The following is a 17,303-nucleotide window of genomic DNA, read 5'->3' as shown; positions in this document are numbered from 1 at the left end:
CTCAGCTCATCTCTGTCATTGTGTAGAAACTACGTCGTCTCATGTCTCATTCAGCGGTCAGTAAACTCACAGTTTAAACTCCTAAAGTCATCGGTGACGCTCTTTGAGTGTGAGCTAGAGCACGCAAGAGGTAGAGAGTGAGCAGGGAGACAGGGAGGCGTCTGATTGGTTCATCAGATTGGTACCTCGTGGCAGACATTGGTCAAAGTTTTTACAGACTTACAAACTGATACAGATGATGGATTTACTTTGTTCCTTTTTCAGAGAACATGAGTTATTCATTTCTGTCAGGACCTAAAGACAATTTACACCAGAATGTGAAGAAGTGAATCTGGAGGAAATGACCAACCCTGCCCTTTAAATAACGTCTTAATGCAGCACGTTAAATAAACCTTAAAGGTGGAGTCAGGAGCATCACGTTCTATAATTTAATCTTTGAACACATCAAGTCAAACTTCCCCTTCAGGACTTTTTCTTCTTCCTGTCCGACCTGACGGACGAGTCGGAGACGACACCGATCGTCTTGATCTGAAACTTTCAGACGTCACAGCTTTAGACTGGAGTTAAAGAAACACCTGAATGAATCAGAATAACTTTATAATTACTGACAGAGACAAACTCCTCCTCTCAGGAGAGACACTCCTCCATGATGACATTTACAAGATCAATAAAACACAACAGCAGATAGAAAGAGGGATTCAGATCAAGTGTAGAAACTTTACTGATCCCGAGGGAAATTCAAAGTATCCAGTATCAGGTTACAAAGACGTACATGACATGAAACATTTGTTACAAATTAACCACAAAACAGACGCGCCCCCCCCCATACATATATATTAACCTGAAAAAAGATTTAAAGAATCCCCCTAGATGAATCAAACTTAAACTGTGCAATTAAAAATAGAAAAAAAGAAAGAAAGTCGTAGCGACTATATGACATATGAATGAAATGATAAAAGGAATAAGTGATAATAAAAGAAAAAGTAAACATATGAAGTAAATTATAAATTGATTAAATGATAATAAAAGAAAAAGAACATATACGATAAAAACAAATTCAACAATTGCATAACTCTTTCTGATCTCTCAACAACTGTGGAGTGATTTCAGATCACCGTGTGCAGATTATAATCTCTCCCTGCAGGGTAATAACTCCAGCACACAGAGATACAGACGATGATGCCTTCAGGGACTCCTCAGAGTTCAAGTGAAAAAGAGACGACAGTTAACCAGTTAACACGCTGAGCAGATTATATTTAAAGACACTCCAACAAACCGACCAATCAGGATCGAGATTTTACCTGCTCTTCATCATCATCATCACATCTTCATCATCATCATCATCATCACATCATCATCATCATCTTCATCATCATCACATCATCATCATCACATCATCATCATCATCATCTTCATCATCATCACATCATCATCACATCTTCATCACATCATCATCATCACATCATCATCATCTTCATCATCATCACATCTTCATCATCATCACATCATCATCATCATCACATCATCATCATCATCATCATCATCACATCTTCATCATCATCATCATCACATCATCATCACATCTTCATCATCATCACATCTTCATCATCATCATCATCATCATCATCATCATCACATCTTCATCATCATCACATCATCATCATCACATCATCATCACATCTTCATCATCATCATCATCATCATCATCACATCTTCATCATCATCATCATCTTCATCACATCTTCATCATCATCATCACATCTTCATCATCACCATCATCATCATCAACATCTTCATCTTCATCATCATCATCATCATCAACATCTTCATCATCATCTTCATGATCATCTTCATCATCATCATCATCACATCATCATCATCATCAGATCATCATCATCATCATCATCATCATCAACATCTTCATCTTCATCATCATCATCATCATCACCATCATCACATCATCATCATCACATCATCATCATCATCATCTTCATCATCATCACATCTTCATCATCATCATCATCATCATCATCATCATCATCACATCATCATCATCATCATCATCATCATCATCACATCTTCATCATCTTAGATCTTCTCTGGTAAAATCTTCAGTTTATCCACAGTTCTAATGAATGGAAACATCCTCTCAGTGTGTGTGTGTGTGTGTATGTGTGTGTGTGTGTGTATGTGTGTGTGTGTGTGTATGTGTGTGTTAGTATCAGGATCAGAGAACGACAGCTCTCCTCTGTTACAGTCCAGATTCACTCTGATCCTCTGAGGATTCTTCTTCACTGAGAGAACAGAACCTTGATGTGGTGGGGAGAGTGCTGTGTATTCACCATCATAGAACCATATGACCCATAATCCAGACCGTATGTCTCCCTTCCTCTCTACAGACTCTGCTAACACACCCAGTTCCCAGTCTGTACTGTCTCCAACCTGGACGTCCCAGCTGTGAGTCCCTGAGTTAAAGCCCTCAGAGCCCAGGACAGAGCAGAAAGAATCAATCCTCTCTGGATTATCAGGAAGCTGCTGTCTCTCTCCTCGTCTCACACAGGTCAGATCTTCAGACAGGATGAGGAATGGATGAGCAGTGTTTGGGTCCAGAATGACCGGACTGTAGGAGACCATGTCCTTCATCTTGTTCCAGATGTTGAAGCTCAGGTTGCCCAGGTGTTTGGCCTGGTCTATCAGAGCTCCTGAGGGCAGCTGTGGATCCTCCAGCAGGGGGCGCTGCTGGACTCTTTCCACTGCAGCCTTGTAGTTTTTCAGGAATGAGACGTCTTCAGCTCTCAGCTCGTCCTCTGTGTCTCTGACTGTGTGTGAAAGAGCTGCTATCTCTCTGCTCAGAGCCTCCATCTCCTCCTTCATCCTCTGACTCTTCTGCTCCTCTTCCTCCCTCAGTGCACACAGCCTGGCCTCCTCTTCCTCTTCTAGAAACTGGTGAAGCTTCTTAAACTGCTCCTTAATCTGCCTCTCTGTGTGTCGGGCCTGGACCTGAATGTGTTCTGCTGTTTGATCAAACTTCACTTTAACTTCTTTAAAAACATTTAACTTCTTCTTTACCGGCTCCAGAGTTTCCTGAAGTTTCTTCTTGTGTTGTCCAGCAGCTTCATCGATGGGTCTGAATCTGTGCTCAGAGTGTTTTTCTGAATCTCTGCAGACGACACATACCGGCTCCTGATGGTCCAGACAGAAGAGTTTGAGTTTCTCAGAGTGCAGACTGCAGAGATCCTCTGAAGCTCTCTGATCTCTCTCCTGCACAAAACTCTCACTCAGGTTCTTTAAAGCAAAGTTAGGAGGTAATAAATCCTTTGAGTGTCTCCTCTTACAGAGTGGACACTCCTGGTTCTCCTTCTCCTTCCAGCAGTTCTTCACACACTCTCTACAGAAGCTGTGGCTGCAGGACAGCATCACTGGATCTTTAAAGATGTCGAGGCAGATCGGACAGGTCAGATCTTCTTCAAACTTGGACGCCATTTTATCTCAGAGTCAAAACACGCAGCAGAAAAAAACAGGAAGCCACTCCCCGTCCCTGAGAGTTACTTTCACTTTGAAACTCTCGTTCAGTTTGTGGATTCAGCAGCAGGTTGAAGTGTTAGTATTCCCAGTATTCCCAGTATAACAAGTACTCCCAGTATCCCCTCCTCCTCCTCCTGTCCTCTCTCAGTGGAAGTCGTGCTGGTTTGTGTCTGCAGGTCGGTCCGTCTGTCAGCGTGTGTGTGTCTCTTCAGGGTGAGGCAGAATAACAGCCTGTTTCCTGGTTTGTTTCAGACGAAACAGGTGAGGGGGCGGAGCTTCTTCAGAGCAGGAACACAGAGAACAGTCTCATTTCTCTGGGGGGGGGGGGAGTGTCATGGATCAGCTGACTGAGCAGACAAACGTGACAGTCTTTTTCTTTTCTTTTTTTAACAACTTCATTGTAAACACAGACAATGTTACAAAGTTAGATTAAGGAACAAAGGAACATGCCAGGGGTTGACAAAGACTAAGACAAGTAAAAACATAGGGAAGGGTAGAAATGGAAGGGTCATCAGTTTACACAATTAAAATAAATACAATATTCAAGAGTCTTCAGGGCCTTGGGGTTCTCAGAGTGCTGGATGGTTTTCATGTACTGCTGCAGCTCATTAAAATAATGTTTGAAAATAGGTTTTCTGTTTGCAAATTTACTTTTATGGATATGAAATTTAGCCAAAATGATAAAAAGATTAATAATATGGTACTGTTTTAGTTCCAGACAAACGTGACAGTCGTCTCTAGCATTGTCGTGACCAATGACGTGTTGAACCTACGCCCGCACGCCGCTTCGTCTTAACCTGTAAAAACTAACTTCCACGCTAAAATAAAAATGTAAAAAGTGGGAGAAAGTAGAAATTCCCAGCTTTCCAGTGGTACCACAAATGTGTCATTCAGACGGCTCCACAGTACGATCGCGTTGTGCAGCACATTTAAACCATCAGGTTATTAAAACTGTTAAAGTTTCTCATAGTTTCTGCAGAGTGTTGGGCATACAGCTCCCATCTGCTCACAGCTTCTATATCACTGTGCACATGCTGAAGTGTTTGTGAGAGGTTTGTTTTGAGCAGCGTTGAGTGAGTTTGTTTTACCTAAACACACACGGTGGTGTGTAATGAAAGTAACGTAGGCTAACAGAGGGATTTGTGACAGAAAACAACATCAATTGAGTCCCGGTCCTGGTCTTGCTGACTTTATGAGCAGAGTCAGCTGGTCCTGCAGGCTCAGACCACAGTGCTCCGCTGCAGGCTGAAACGACTTGACTCGGTGTCTCTTTAACCGACCGCAGCTCAGGTTAGCATCTTCATCACAGGTAAAGGTGTGTTTAAACTGATGCCTCGCTGTCTTAAGTCCAGGATAACTAAAAGAAGGGGGCTGTGGCGGTGACTCAGGATAAAGTGAGCGGCTGTAAACACAGTAGAGTCCCGACACAGCGTCATCGAGAATCACCTCCGCTAAAGCTGCGTGATAAACACTTTGTACTTCCGACAAGTTCTTCGAAATAAAAGTCCCCGGCCTATCTGAAGTTGTAGTGCTTTTAATGTGAAACATCCATATCAGGAAATGGGGTGTTTACAGCAGAAGCAACTTAACACAACTTGTCTGAAATAAAAAGGACAGAAACAAAACTTAACCTGAACAAAGCTCACAGCTAAAGACTACAACGTCCTGAGAAGAGAACACACAGAGACTTAAAAACATCTTTCTCTCTTATAATAAACTAAACACACAGAGACTTAAAAACATCTTTCTCTCTTATAATAAACTGAACACACAGAGACTTAAAAACATCTTTCTCTCTTATAATAAACTAAACACACAGAGACTTAAAAACATCTTTCTCTCTTATAATAAACTAAACACAGAGACTTAAAAACATCTTTCTCTCTTATAATAAACTAAACACACAGAGACTTAAAAACATCTTTCTCTCTTATAATAAACTAAACACACAGAGACTTAAAAACATCTTTCTCTCTTATAATAAACTAAACACGCAGAGACTTAAAAACATCTTTCTCTCTTATAATAAACTAAACACACAGAGACTTAAAAACATCTTCCTCTCTTATAATAAACTAAACACAGAGACTTAAAAACATCTTTCTCTAGTATAGAGTTTTTTTCCAATTGCTAAAACACAATTTTGCAAACTAGGCTGGTTTTATCAAAATACTTAACACAATTCACAAAACCACAAACCCAAACTGCAAAATACCTCACATATCCTGAAAAATGAAGCACTGCAACCAAAACTACATATAGCATTATCAAAATCCAACTTTTGCACCAAATGGCACACACTTCATTCATATTACCAGATTTTTGTCTAGCCAACTACACACTGTTGGGCATAATGAAAAGCACTCTCATCTTTAGTATGCTTTGCCATAATACTAAAATAGTTTGAAGTGTAGACAATTCTTCAGATTGTTCACATGCACAGAAATATTTGCAGATACACACACATGCTGTTGAAACATTTATTTTTTTATTTTTCACCAAACAAGTCAGTGCTACTGTAGCATGTGGGCTAATTGTGCATTTAAGTCAAATTTAAATTAGGAAGAAATAAGGTAGGTCTCTCGGAGCTCAAATGTGAATACCAACAAAATCCAAACACAGGTAAATTTAAATAATAATTATTGTATTTCACATAAAAAAATACTTCCAATATAACAAAACAATAAGTTCAAACAACCAACATAAATATCCTCTTAATCAAAAAACCCTTCTTGGGTCCATCCAAAAAAAAGTCAATGTCTTTCGATCCGTGTTCGAATGTCTTTTTAGATCCTACCAACTTGTAGGCAGAGTAGATCTGGTAGATTTTAGCTCGCCATCTCCACGCTGTAAGGTTCATACACAAAAAACATGACCGCTGTGTAAATCATAAACTCGTTGTCCCGTCTTGGGCAATCAAACAATTCTGCCTCTGCAACATGCCATGAGATGAGGTGAGGGGAAGAGACCTCGTGAACCGGATGTTTATGATAAGTGGGAGGAGTTCTGATTGGTTGAAGATTTTAGCGGAGTTCAGGTGAGATTATGGAATGTTTTAGAAAAATAAAATAGGGAAATAAATAAATACAAAATAAAATGAATGTTTTTTCTTACCACTGTAACTTTTGCTGCTTTGCTAAAGTGCTCATGATGGATAGGCCGGATCTTTGTAGCATAACAATGAGTAAGGTCTTTTACCTGCTTTTTGTAACATAACAATGAGTAAGGTCTTTTACCTGCTTTTTGTAACATAACAATGAGTAAGGTCTTTTATCTGCTTTTTGTAACATAACAATGAGTAAGGTATTTTACCTGCTTTTTGTAAAGTGTCTTGAGATAACACTTGTTATGAGTTGACGCTATACAAAATAAATTGAATTGAATTGAATTGAATTCTTAAGTTATGGAGGTTCACTGAGGTCACTCCCCTCTCAAAAGGAAAACAAAATAGAGGGCTAATATTTAATTCAGTTTAATTAACCTGGGTTACACTACATATACCAGTGCAGTAAAACAGCTCAAGTTGGGCTGCACTCTCTGTCCAGCCTCTCACATTGTCAGTCCATGATGACATGATCAACTAAGGTTGCTCTGATTTCATTTGAAAGTTGTTTTCTTCTTTGGCCATGAACTCCTCTACCAGCTCTACTCCTACCTCTCACTCTTCCTCTACCAACTCTACCTCTACCTCTCACTCTTCCTCTACCAGCTCTACCCCTACCTCTCACTCTTCCTCTACCAGCTCTACCTCTCACTCTTCCTCTACCAGCTCTACCCCTACCTCTCACTCTTCCTCTACCAACTCTACCTCTACCTCTCACTCTTCCTCTACCAGCTCTACCTCTACCTCTCACTCTTCCTCTACCAGCTCTACCTCTACCTCTACCTCTACCTCTACCTCTACCAGCTCTACCTCTCACTCCTCCTCTACCAGCTCTACCTCTACCTCTCACTCTTCCTCTACCAGCTCTACCTCTACCTCTACCTCTACCTCTTCCTCTACCAGCTCTACCTCTCACTCTTCTTCTACCAGCTCTACCTCTCACTCTTCCTCTACCAGCTCTACCTCTACCTCTCACTCTTCCTCTACCAGCTCTACCTCTACCTCTACCTCTACCTCTTCCTCTACCAGCTCTACCCCTACCTCTCACTCTTCCTCTACCAGCTCTACCCCTACCTCTCACTCTTCCTCTACCAGCTCTACTCCTACCTCTCACTCTTCCTCTACCAGCTCTACCTCTCACTCTTCCTCTACCAGCTCTACCTCTCACTCTTCCTCTACCAGCTCTACCCCTACCTCTCACTCTTCCTCCCCCTCTCATTCTCACCCTCCCTCTTCCTCTCTCTACAACCTCTTCCGTTGTTGTTGTAAAAATAAGGTGCTCACTTGTGGTCTTTTCAGAGTGCTTACTTCCTGATTGAAGTGATAACAATTAACCATTGAGGTGTTTGGCCAGGTGGCACATACATTGACCAATTAGCTCATGTAGTGTCATTTTGAATGGCAGTGTTTTGAAATGGCAAACATGTGACTTTATGTCTGATTGTTGTGTTTTATGCAGAGAACCGTGTTCAGTGCATTTAAAAAGTGCCATTTTGAATTGCAAAATGTGTGTAAAACAGAAAATGTGTTTAGACTTTTGGAGACTTGAGAAGAGGTTTTGCTCTCTGTGTGTCAGTTTAAATAATTGTGCTATGCATGTCATTTTAGTGTGTTAGCAATTGGAAAAAACTGTAATGTGATGATATTGTGCTCAATAGGGGAGAGGTGGCACCTGCTGGTCATATAGTGAATTACATCATGTAGTAATGAGCAGTGTGCATCAGTTGATGACAGATGAGCCATCAGTGTGCAGAGTAATCACTTCAGAAGTTGGTTGTGCGTGAATGAAAAGAGTGAGTACTTACCTGAAGTCTTATATGTGACATTGTGTGTTCTTTAATGTTGAGGCAAAGTTATTAACTCCCACGGAGCCGGAGTTTAGAGCTGAGATGTTCGGCGTATTCTGGATATAATAATACATTTTTATTTTATAAGCGCCTTTCAGGACACACAAGGACACTGTACAACAATCAACATTTTAAAAACAGCAATGGATAACAAAAACAGCATACAATAAAGAAATGGAATTGTGGACAGTGGAATTGCAGTTTAAAGTGTCAGAGTGAGTAGGCGATCTTGAACAGATGGGTTTTGAGTCTGGATTTGAAGATGGGGAGAGAGTCAATATTGCGAATGTCAGGTGGCAGAGAGTTGCAGAGCTGGGGAGCAGAGCAGCTGAAAGCTCTGCCCCCCCATGGTGCTGAGGCGGGCAAAGGGCACGGTGAGGTGGATGGATGAGGAGGATCTGAGGGAGCGGGCTGAAGTGGCGACGTGAAGGAGGTCAGACAGTTATGGGGGGGCGAGGTTGTGGATGGCCTTGAAGGTGTACAGGAGTAGTTTGAAGATGATTCTTTGCTTCACCGGGAGCCAGTGGAGTTGCTGTGGGATGGGGGTGATGTGATGGTAAGAAGGGGTTTTGGTGACAATACGGGCAGCAGAGTTTTGAACCAGTTGGAGCTTATGGAGGGATTTATGAGGGAGGCCGAAGAGGAGAGAATTACAATAATCAATACGGAAGGTGACAAGGCTGTGGACAAGGATGGAGGCAGTATGGGGGGTGAGGGAGGGGCGGAGACGGTTGATGTTTCGTAAGTGGAAGTATGCAGACCGGGTTATTGATATGGGATTTGAATGATAGTGTGCTGTCGAGGATGACACCCAGACTCTTAACCTGAGGGGAAGGGGAAACTGAGGAGCTGTCAATAGTGAGGGAGAAACTGCCAACTTTGGATAATATGGATTTAGTGCCGACGAGAAGGATCTTGGTTTTATCACTGTTTAATTTAAGGAAGTTTGAGGAGAACCAGGATTTTATTTCAGATAAACAAGAAGTGAGGGAGGAGGGTGGAAGTGTGGAGTTTGGTTTACTGGAGAGGTAGAGCTGGGTGTCATCCGCAAAGCAGTGGAAAAGTATATTGAATTTACGGAAAATATTGCCAAGGGGGAGAAGGTAGGTGATGAAGAGAAGGGCTCGGATTTGAAGGATTTGAGCTGTATGAACTGAGTGCGGCCTGAGAGATAAGAGTGGAACCCGGTAAGGGGGGTGTGAGTGATGCCAATGGAGGAGAGTCTACTGAGGAGGATGGGGTGTGAGATAGTGTCAAAGGCTGCACTCAGGTCAAGAAGGATGAGGATGGAAAGTAAGCCGGAGTCAGAAGCAATGAGGAGATCGTTGGTGATTTTTAGTAGAGCAGTTTCTGTACTGTGACGGGGGCGGAAACCGGACTGGAAGGGCTCATAGAGGCTATTTTGATTTAAGTGAGACTGTAGCTGGGTGGCGACAATTTTTTCCAGAATTTTGGAGATGAAAGGTAAGTTAGAAATGGGGCGGAGGTTATTGAAGTTGTTAGGATCTGAACCAGGTTTTTTCAATATAGGAGTGACAGCTGCAGTTTTGAATAATGAAGGAACAATTCCAGTGGTGAGGGAGGCGTGAATGATGGCAGATATGAGGGGAAGCAGAGAAGAGAGGCAAGATCTGACCAAGGTTGTGGGCAGGGGATCAAGCTGACAAGTGGAGGGCTTGGACTTTTGGATGAGGTCAGAGATTTCAGAGGGATCAGGGAATTGAAAACAGGAAAGCGACTGATAGTACGGGAGAGATTCAGGAGGGGAGATAAGCAGTGGGTTTGGACATAAGTGCTGGTGAATATTGTGAATTTTCTCATTAAAAGAGATGAGATGAGATTCAACTTTATTGTCATTACACATATACAAGTATAGATTAACGAAATGAGGTTTGGCATCTCACCAGAAGTGCAAATAAGCAGAAAGTGCAAGAGTCTGTGCAGTGTACAGTAATGACAAAATTTACAGATGTAGACTAAAAAAAGTGAATTATTAGGTATATATGGATGGCTGGATTAATGGGATGCTATAAATATAAATAAATGCTATAAATATAAGTGTATTCTTAGGATTATAATATACAGATTAAGGTGCAGTGAGCATGCTATACTAGTTTACAGATAATATAAAGAATATGGACATATTGTACAGGTCGATAACTTATTGAGGTGATATGAACAAACTATAATACAATAATACAGGTGGATGAGAGATGTGTGTGTGTGACCAGGAGGAGTGGTGGGGGGATGATGGGTGTGAGGTGATGTGCAGGGGAAAGGGGGGGGGGGTCAGCAGGGTGCGGAGAGAGAGAGGGAGAGAGAGAGAGAGACAGAGTTCAGAGTTCGGGGGGTAGAGTTCAGTAGAGAGACAGCTCTGGGGAAAAAGCTGTTCCTCAGTCTGCTGGTTCTGGTCCGGAGGCTTCTGAAGTGCCTGCCGGAGGGCAGGAGGGTAAACAGTCTGTGGGCAGGGTGGGAGGAGTCTTTAAGGATGCCGTGAGGTCGCCGCAGACAGCGTTTCCTTTGGACATCCTCAATGGCAGGAAGTGGACACCTTGTGATGCGCTGGGCGGTTTTTACCACCCGCTGTAGCGCCTTACGGTCTGTGACAGAGCAGTTTCCGTACCAGACTGAGACACTGCTGGTCAGGATGCTCTCGATCACACAGCGGTAGAAGTTCATCAGTACAGCTGAAGACAGGTGGTGTCTCTTCAGTGTCCTCAGGAAAAAGAGGCGTTGATGAGCCTTCTTAACCAGACTGGAGGTGTTAGTGGACCAGGAGAGGTCCTCTGTGATGTGGGTCCCCAGGAACTTGAAGCTGGAGACACGTTCAACAGCCATCCCGTTGATGTGAATGGGCTTCCTCTTTCTCTCCTGAAGTCCACGATGATCTCCTTCGTCTTGCTGGTGTTGAGGAGCAGGTTGTTGTCAGCACACCAGGCGGCCAGATGCTGTACCTCCTCCCTGTAGGCTGTGTCATCGTTGTTGCTGATGAGGCCAATCACCGCCGTATCGTCCGCAAACTTGATGATGGTGTTGGATCCATGTACAGGTCTGCAGTCGTGGGTGAAGAGGGAGTAGAGGAATGGGCTCAGCACACAGCCCTGTGGTACGCCTGAGTTGAGTGTGATGGTGGTGGAGCAGGTGTGTCCTGACCTAACATACTGGGGTCTGTTGGTCAGAAAGTCCGTTATCCAGTGACGGAGGGAGGTGTTGAAGCCCAGGTCTCCGAGTTTAGTGTTTAACTTGGAGGGGATGACAGAGTTGAATGCTGAGCTAAAATCAACAAACAGCATTCGTGCGTATGTGTTGTTATTGTCCAGATGTGTGAGCACAGAGTGCAGCGCAGTGGAAACTGCATCCTCTGTACTCCTATTGCTGCGGTAGGCAAACTGGTATGGGTCCAGTGTGGGTGGGAGGCAGTTTTTCAGGTGTGCTAGGACCAGTCGCTCAAAGCACTTCATTATGATGGGTGTGAGTGCTACAGGGCGGTAGTCATTCAGGCCTGTCGGGCTGGAGTGTTTCGGCACTGGGACAATGGAGGTGGCTTTGAAGCATGCTGGCACAGCTGCTTGGGCGAGGGACAGGTTGAAGATGTCCGTAAAAACCCCAGTGAGCTGCTCCGCACATGCTCTAAGCACGCGCCCGGGGGTGCCGTCTGGACCAGCAGCCTTTCGAGCGTTGATCCGGCTCAGTGCAGCGTGGACGTCTGTGGAGGTGAGTGAGAGGGGCTGGTTGTCTGCAGGAGGTCTGGTCGTGGTCTGCGTCTCTCTGTTGTCTCTATCGAAACGAGCATAAAAATGATTTAGCTCGTTCAGGAAGGAGACATCTGTGGTTATCGGGGTGGAGTTGCTGGGTTTATAGTCACTAATGGCCTGGATGCCCTGCCACATGTGTCTGGGGTCGGAGTTGGAGAAGTGTTCCTCAACCTTCAGCTTGTAGCAGTGCTTGGCCTTGATGATGCCCCTCCTCAGGTTTGCCCTGGATACGCTGTAGGCCATTGCATCATCTGATCTGAAGGCGGTGTTGCGGGCCTTCAGCAGGAGACGCACCTCCTTGTTCATCCATGGCTTCTGATTTGGGTACGTGGTGATCTGCTTCCATGTTGTAACACTGTCGATGGTGGTATTGATATAGTCCAGCACAGAAGAAGTGTAGGTGTCAATGTCTGTGTGAGAGCCCGAGGTAGCCTGAGAAGCAAACATACTCCAGTCTGTATGATGGAACTTGTCCTGAAGTACAGAGTCTGTCCCCGCTGGCCACACTTTAATCGTTGTCACTGATGGCTTCACACATTGGATGAGTGGGGAGTACTTGGGGATGAGGAACAAAGAAAGGTGGTCTGACTGTCCCAGGTGGGGGAGGGGGGTCGTGGTGTAGGCTCTTGCGATGTTTGTGTAAACATGGTCCAGAGTTTTGTTTCCTCTTGTATTGCAGGAAACATGCTGGGGAAATGTAGGGAGCACTGTCTTTAAGTTTGAGTGATTAAAATCACCTGCAACTATAAATGCAGCCTCCGGGTGAGCAGTCTGTTGTTTACTGATAGCGGTGTAAAGTTCCTTCATAGCAGCTTTTGCATCGGCATCAGGGGGGATGTAGGCTGCAGTTACAATAGTGGAGCTGAGCTCCCTTGGCTGAAAAAAACCCACTATATGCTAATTAGCTGACGTCACGGCCCCGACATGCTCGCTAACTGTCCCCCGGCTTAGTTGGAGCCACACAGTAGTTGAAGAAGAGTCATGTCGAATTCATTACATGTTTGTGCTTAGCCTACCTAGTGCTAATTCTTTCCCGTGTTAATATTAATGTTATTTTAGTTGCCTGTTAGTTACGAGGTTTGCTAACTGTGTTGCTCTCTGCACGAGGAGGAAAGTTTGATGTCCGTCCTTCACAATAAAAGCATGGTAGTATTTTTACCGTGCTTCACAATAAAAGCATGGTAGTATTTTTATAGGGGAATGATTGTATGACTGTTAAGCCTACGATAGCCTTTCTGTGTTTAATACTTTAGGTTAAAGTAGTGGTTCCCAAAGTGGGCCATAACAGGGGGGGCGCGAATATTTTGGGGGGAAAAGACGAAGAAGAAAAGTTCCAATTTCCAAACAATGCACTACAGTTAGCGCAACTAGCCAAGCATGGCGAATATTGAGAGAGGACCTCCAGCAAAACTTAAAGCTGACAATGAGTCTTCATCAGATAGCACATCAAAATCAAAGACAAGAAAGTATGACGAGTCATATCTCGCCCTCGGTTTCACCTGTACAACGGTGGGTAACGAAGAGAGACCACAGTGTGTGTTGTGCTTCAAAGTATGAGCATCTGACAGCATGAAGCCAAACAAGTTAAAACGCCATCTAGAAACAACCCGTCCCGCACACACACACAAGCCTGTTGAGTTCTTCAAAAAGAAACTTCTCAGCTGTCATGCACAGCAGAGCACCTTTACCAAAGCAACCGTTTTGCCGTCAAATGCTCAACTGGCGTCATATAAAGTAACATATAGAGTTGCTAAGTGTAAAAAGCCACACACCATCACGGAGGAATTAATACTGCCCGCCGCTGTTGATATGGTCTCTACTATGATTGATGAAGCAACAGCCAGTAAATTAAAAACTATCCCTCTGTCAAACAATACTATTGCAAGACGTATTTATGACATGTCAAAAGACATCGAGGAGCAGCTTAATGACAAGATACGGGACAACCGTTTTGCCCTGCAGGTGGATGAAGCGACCGACAGCAACAAGGACTGCTTATTAATAACTTATGTCAGATTCATCGACGCTGATGATCTGAGGGAGGATTTGCTTTTCTGTAAACGTGTGATGAATAGAGCCACTGCAGCTGAGCTGTTTAATATCATCGACACTTACTTGAAAGAGGCCGATCTGACATAGAACGACTGTGTGGGCATCTGCACGGATGGGGCCCAGGCAATGGCAGGGAAACGGGGAGGGCTGCAGGCGCTCATCAAGCGCGTCTCCCCCGACGTGCAGTGGACGCACTGCATGATCCACAGAGAAGCGCTCGCTTCTAAACAGCTGAGTCCTGAGCTTAACGATGTGATGACAGATATTATTACCACGGTAAACTTCATAAAGACTAGGCCTGTCAAAGCCCAAATTTTTTCTGCACTGTGCGAGGAGATGGGCTCTGGTCACACTGCTTTATTGTTCCACAGTGAGTCCCGGTGGCTGTCACGTGGAAAGGTTTTGTCCAGGGTGTTTGAACTGCGGGATGAGATCAGAATCTTCTTGGAGGAAGAGGGGAATGAACTTGCCCACAAGTTTAAAAACAACAACTTTCTCATGAAACTTGCATATCTCAGTGACATATTTCAAAAACTCAATGAACTAAATCTGCAGATGCAGGGCACCAAGACACACCTCCCACAGGTGGCGGATAAAATTACGTCTTTCACAAGAAAACTGTAGCTGTGGGAGCAGCGAGTTACAGATGGGAATATAGACTCATTTGAAAGCCTGAAATCATTTATTGAGGGGAACAAGCTGCAGAACACAGTGATCCCATGTGTAAAAAGCCACATCTCTGCCCTTCAAACACACTTCCAAAGGTATTTCCCGCTGCAAGATTCTGCAAAATATGACTGGATCCGAGACTCTTTCAGTGCAACCCCAGCTGATGACTTCAGCACTGCAGAGGAGGAACAGTTCATCGATGTCACCTCAGACTCAACACTGCGGCTGCAGTTCAAGACCAAGACATTGTCTGCATTTTGGATTGGAGTAGGAAAGGAGTACCCACTGCTTGGCAGGAGAGCTCTGGCCACACTTTCCCATTTGCCACATCCTACCTATGTGAGATAGGTTTTTCAGCAGTTGCATCAATCAAGACAAAATACAGATCAAAGCTAGACATTGAAAATGAACTGAGAGTGGCTGTCTCACAGCTGCAGCCCAGGCTGGAGAAGATCTGTAGCACAAAACAAGCACACACAAGTCACTGAAATTCTTTCAGGACTGGGAGAATAGAGCTTGAAAGAAGATTTTCATTAAGTTTTTCAGAAGGAGATGTTTACTTGCAGAGAGTCAAGAAATTTTTAAAAACAATTATTACTGTTGCATCTTAAAAAAGTGTTCAGTTGAATGTTGCAGTTATACTCTTTATTGCTACTTTAGAATTAGCATGATATTTTTGTTTAAGTTTAATCTTCACACGTTGATGCTGCCATTCTTTTTCTGTTTTGGCAAATCTCAGATAAATTCTAAAAATACAGATATTTGACTAAAAAAGGATGTTATTGTCAGTATTTTTTGTATACACACACACACACACACACACACACACAAAATGTATTCAGTAACATCTGGGGGGCCCCCAAAGCCATTTTTATGTTCAAGGGGGGACCTGGCAAAAAAAGTTTGGGAACCACTGGGTTAAAGAGACATGTAGCTTACCTTTATTTATTTACATATTATAACCTGTTACATTACTGTATAGTGTTTTGTATGTTATTATAGAGGTAAGATGAAGCATTCAGATTTGTGTTCCTTAAGTATATATTCTGCTATTTAAAACCACAACAAGACCCAATACAAAAGCAACAGACTAGTGTCCCAACTTACTTTATTACCTTCATCACACACACACACACACACACACACACACACACAGACACACCACACACACAGAGACACACACACACGCACACACACACACACACACACACACACACACACACACACACACACACACACACACACACACACACGCACACACACACACACACACACACAGACACACCACACACACACACACAGACACACCACACACACAGAGACACAGAGACACACACACACGCACACACACACACACACACACACACACACACACACACACACACACAAACTAGGGATGCTACAATACAGTCAGCCCACGGTTCAATACGTACCTCAGTTTTTTGGTCACGGTTCGGTTCTGACGGGCCGGGCCGTTAAAATGTTTCCAGTATTTTAGGCAAATTTTACAGAACATCAAGAGATTTAGAAAGAGAGTTTACTGAAAGTTACTTTTTTATTTATTTTAAAACTATTTATTTGACTTTGAAGCAAAACAAATTCAGGTGCTCTCCTTTCAGCCTATTGCAAAGTCAGATTAGATTTGAACATGAAGTAAAATACAATTAGCTCAATGAATGTCAACAAAAAAGTTCATTGGTGGCATACTGTCATATTTCTCTTTTAGTTATGATTATCGCTCCTCTTTTATTCTTGTAATAGATAGATAGATAGATAATACTCTATTGTCAGACGTAGTCTGAAATTTGCCTTGCGTCATAGCGGCTCCGTTTGCGGCACAACAATTAAGACAGGAAACAAAGATACAAACATTTGACACAACACTCAAACACAACACAACACTCAAGATATAAACATTTGAAACAACACTCAAACACAACACAACACTCAAGATATAAACATTTGTTGGGCCACGCAGGCTTAGGACAGTCAAACAATGGATTTGGGCCTGCACCTCTGTAAAAGCCTCATTTGAGTTATTCACTGAGATCACAAAGAGGCCTAAAAGGACTCTTAATCCCAGAATCCCCTGCGGTACTTCACACCTACGTGTGAAGTAAAGGGGGGACCGGAACCTCTCTCTCCTCATTGGAGGGGACCTGAGGTAGACCCCCCATGGAGCAGGCCAGGCTACAAAGCTCCAAGACTTCCATTGCTCGCTCTCTTTCACGCGCTGACCTTCGGTGCTCGGAGACCCAAGAAGATCTCCTGTTTCCTGCAACAATCTTCCTTTGTTTTAAGTTTTTGGCGCGCAGGTAATCCGCGGCCGGCAGTGTTCTAAATTCCGAGCTC

At 43.5% G+C, this 17,303-nt stretch overlaps 1 protein-coding gene across 1 annotated transcript; it reads right to left on the bottom strand.

Annotated features, from left to right (window-relative positions):
* Positions 1-412: 412 nt before the first annotated feature.
* Positions 413-3,760, bottom strand: LOC136183235 (nuclear factor 7, brain-like). Its single transcript, XM_065965986.1, has 2 exons — positions 1,548-3,760; positions 413-1,304 (listed from the first exon to the last, which is right to left on the bottom strand). Exon 1 carries the CDS (start codon positions 3,481-3,483, stop codon positions 2,089-2,091), a length of 1,395 nt encoding a protein of 464 aa, XP_065822058.1. The 5' UTR covers positions 3,484-3,760; the 3' UTR covers positions 413-1,304; positions 1,548-2,088.
* Positions 3,761-17,303: the final 13,543 nt, after the last annotated feature.

The sequence above is a fragment of the Labrus bergylta genome, chromosome 17 (assembly GCF_963930695.1).
Source record: "Labrus bergylta chromosome 17, fLabBer1.1, whole genome shotgun sequence".
Lineage (NCBI taxonomy): Eukaryota > Metazoa > Chordata > Actinopteri > Labriformes > Labridae > Labrus > Labrus bergylta.
The sequence above is the reverse complement of the archived record's forward strand: the minus strand, read 5'-3'. Positions and strand labels throughout refer to the sequence as shown.

What these genes read in the sequence shown, in the direction of transcription:
- LOC136183235 (XM_065965986.1), bottom strand. Translation starts at nt 3,483, where the DNA reads ATGGCGTCCAAGTTTGAAGAAGATCTGACCTGTCCGATCTGCCTCGAC.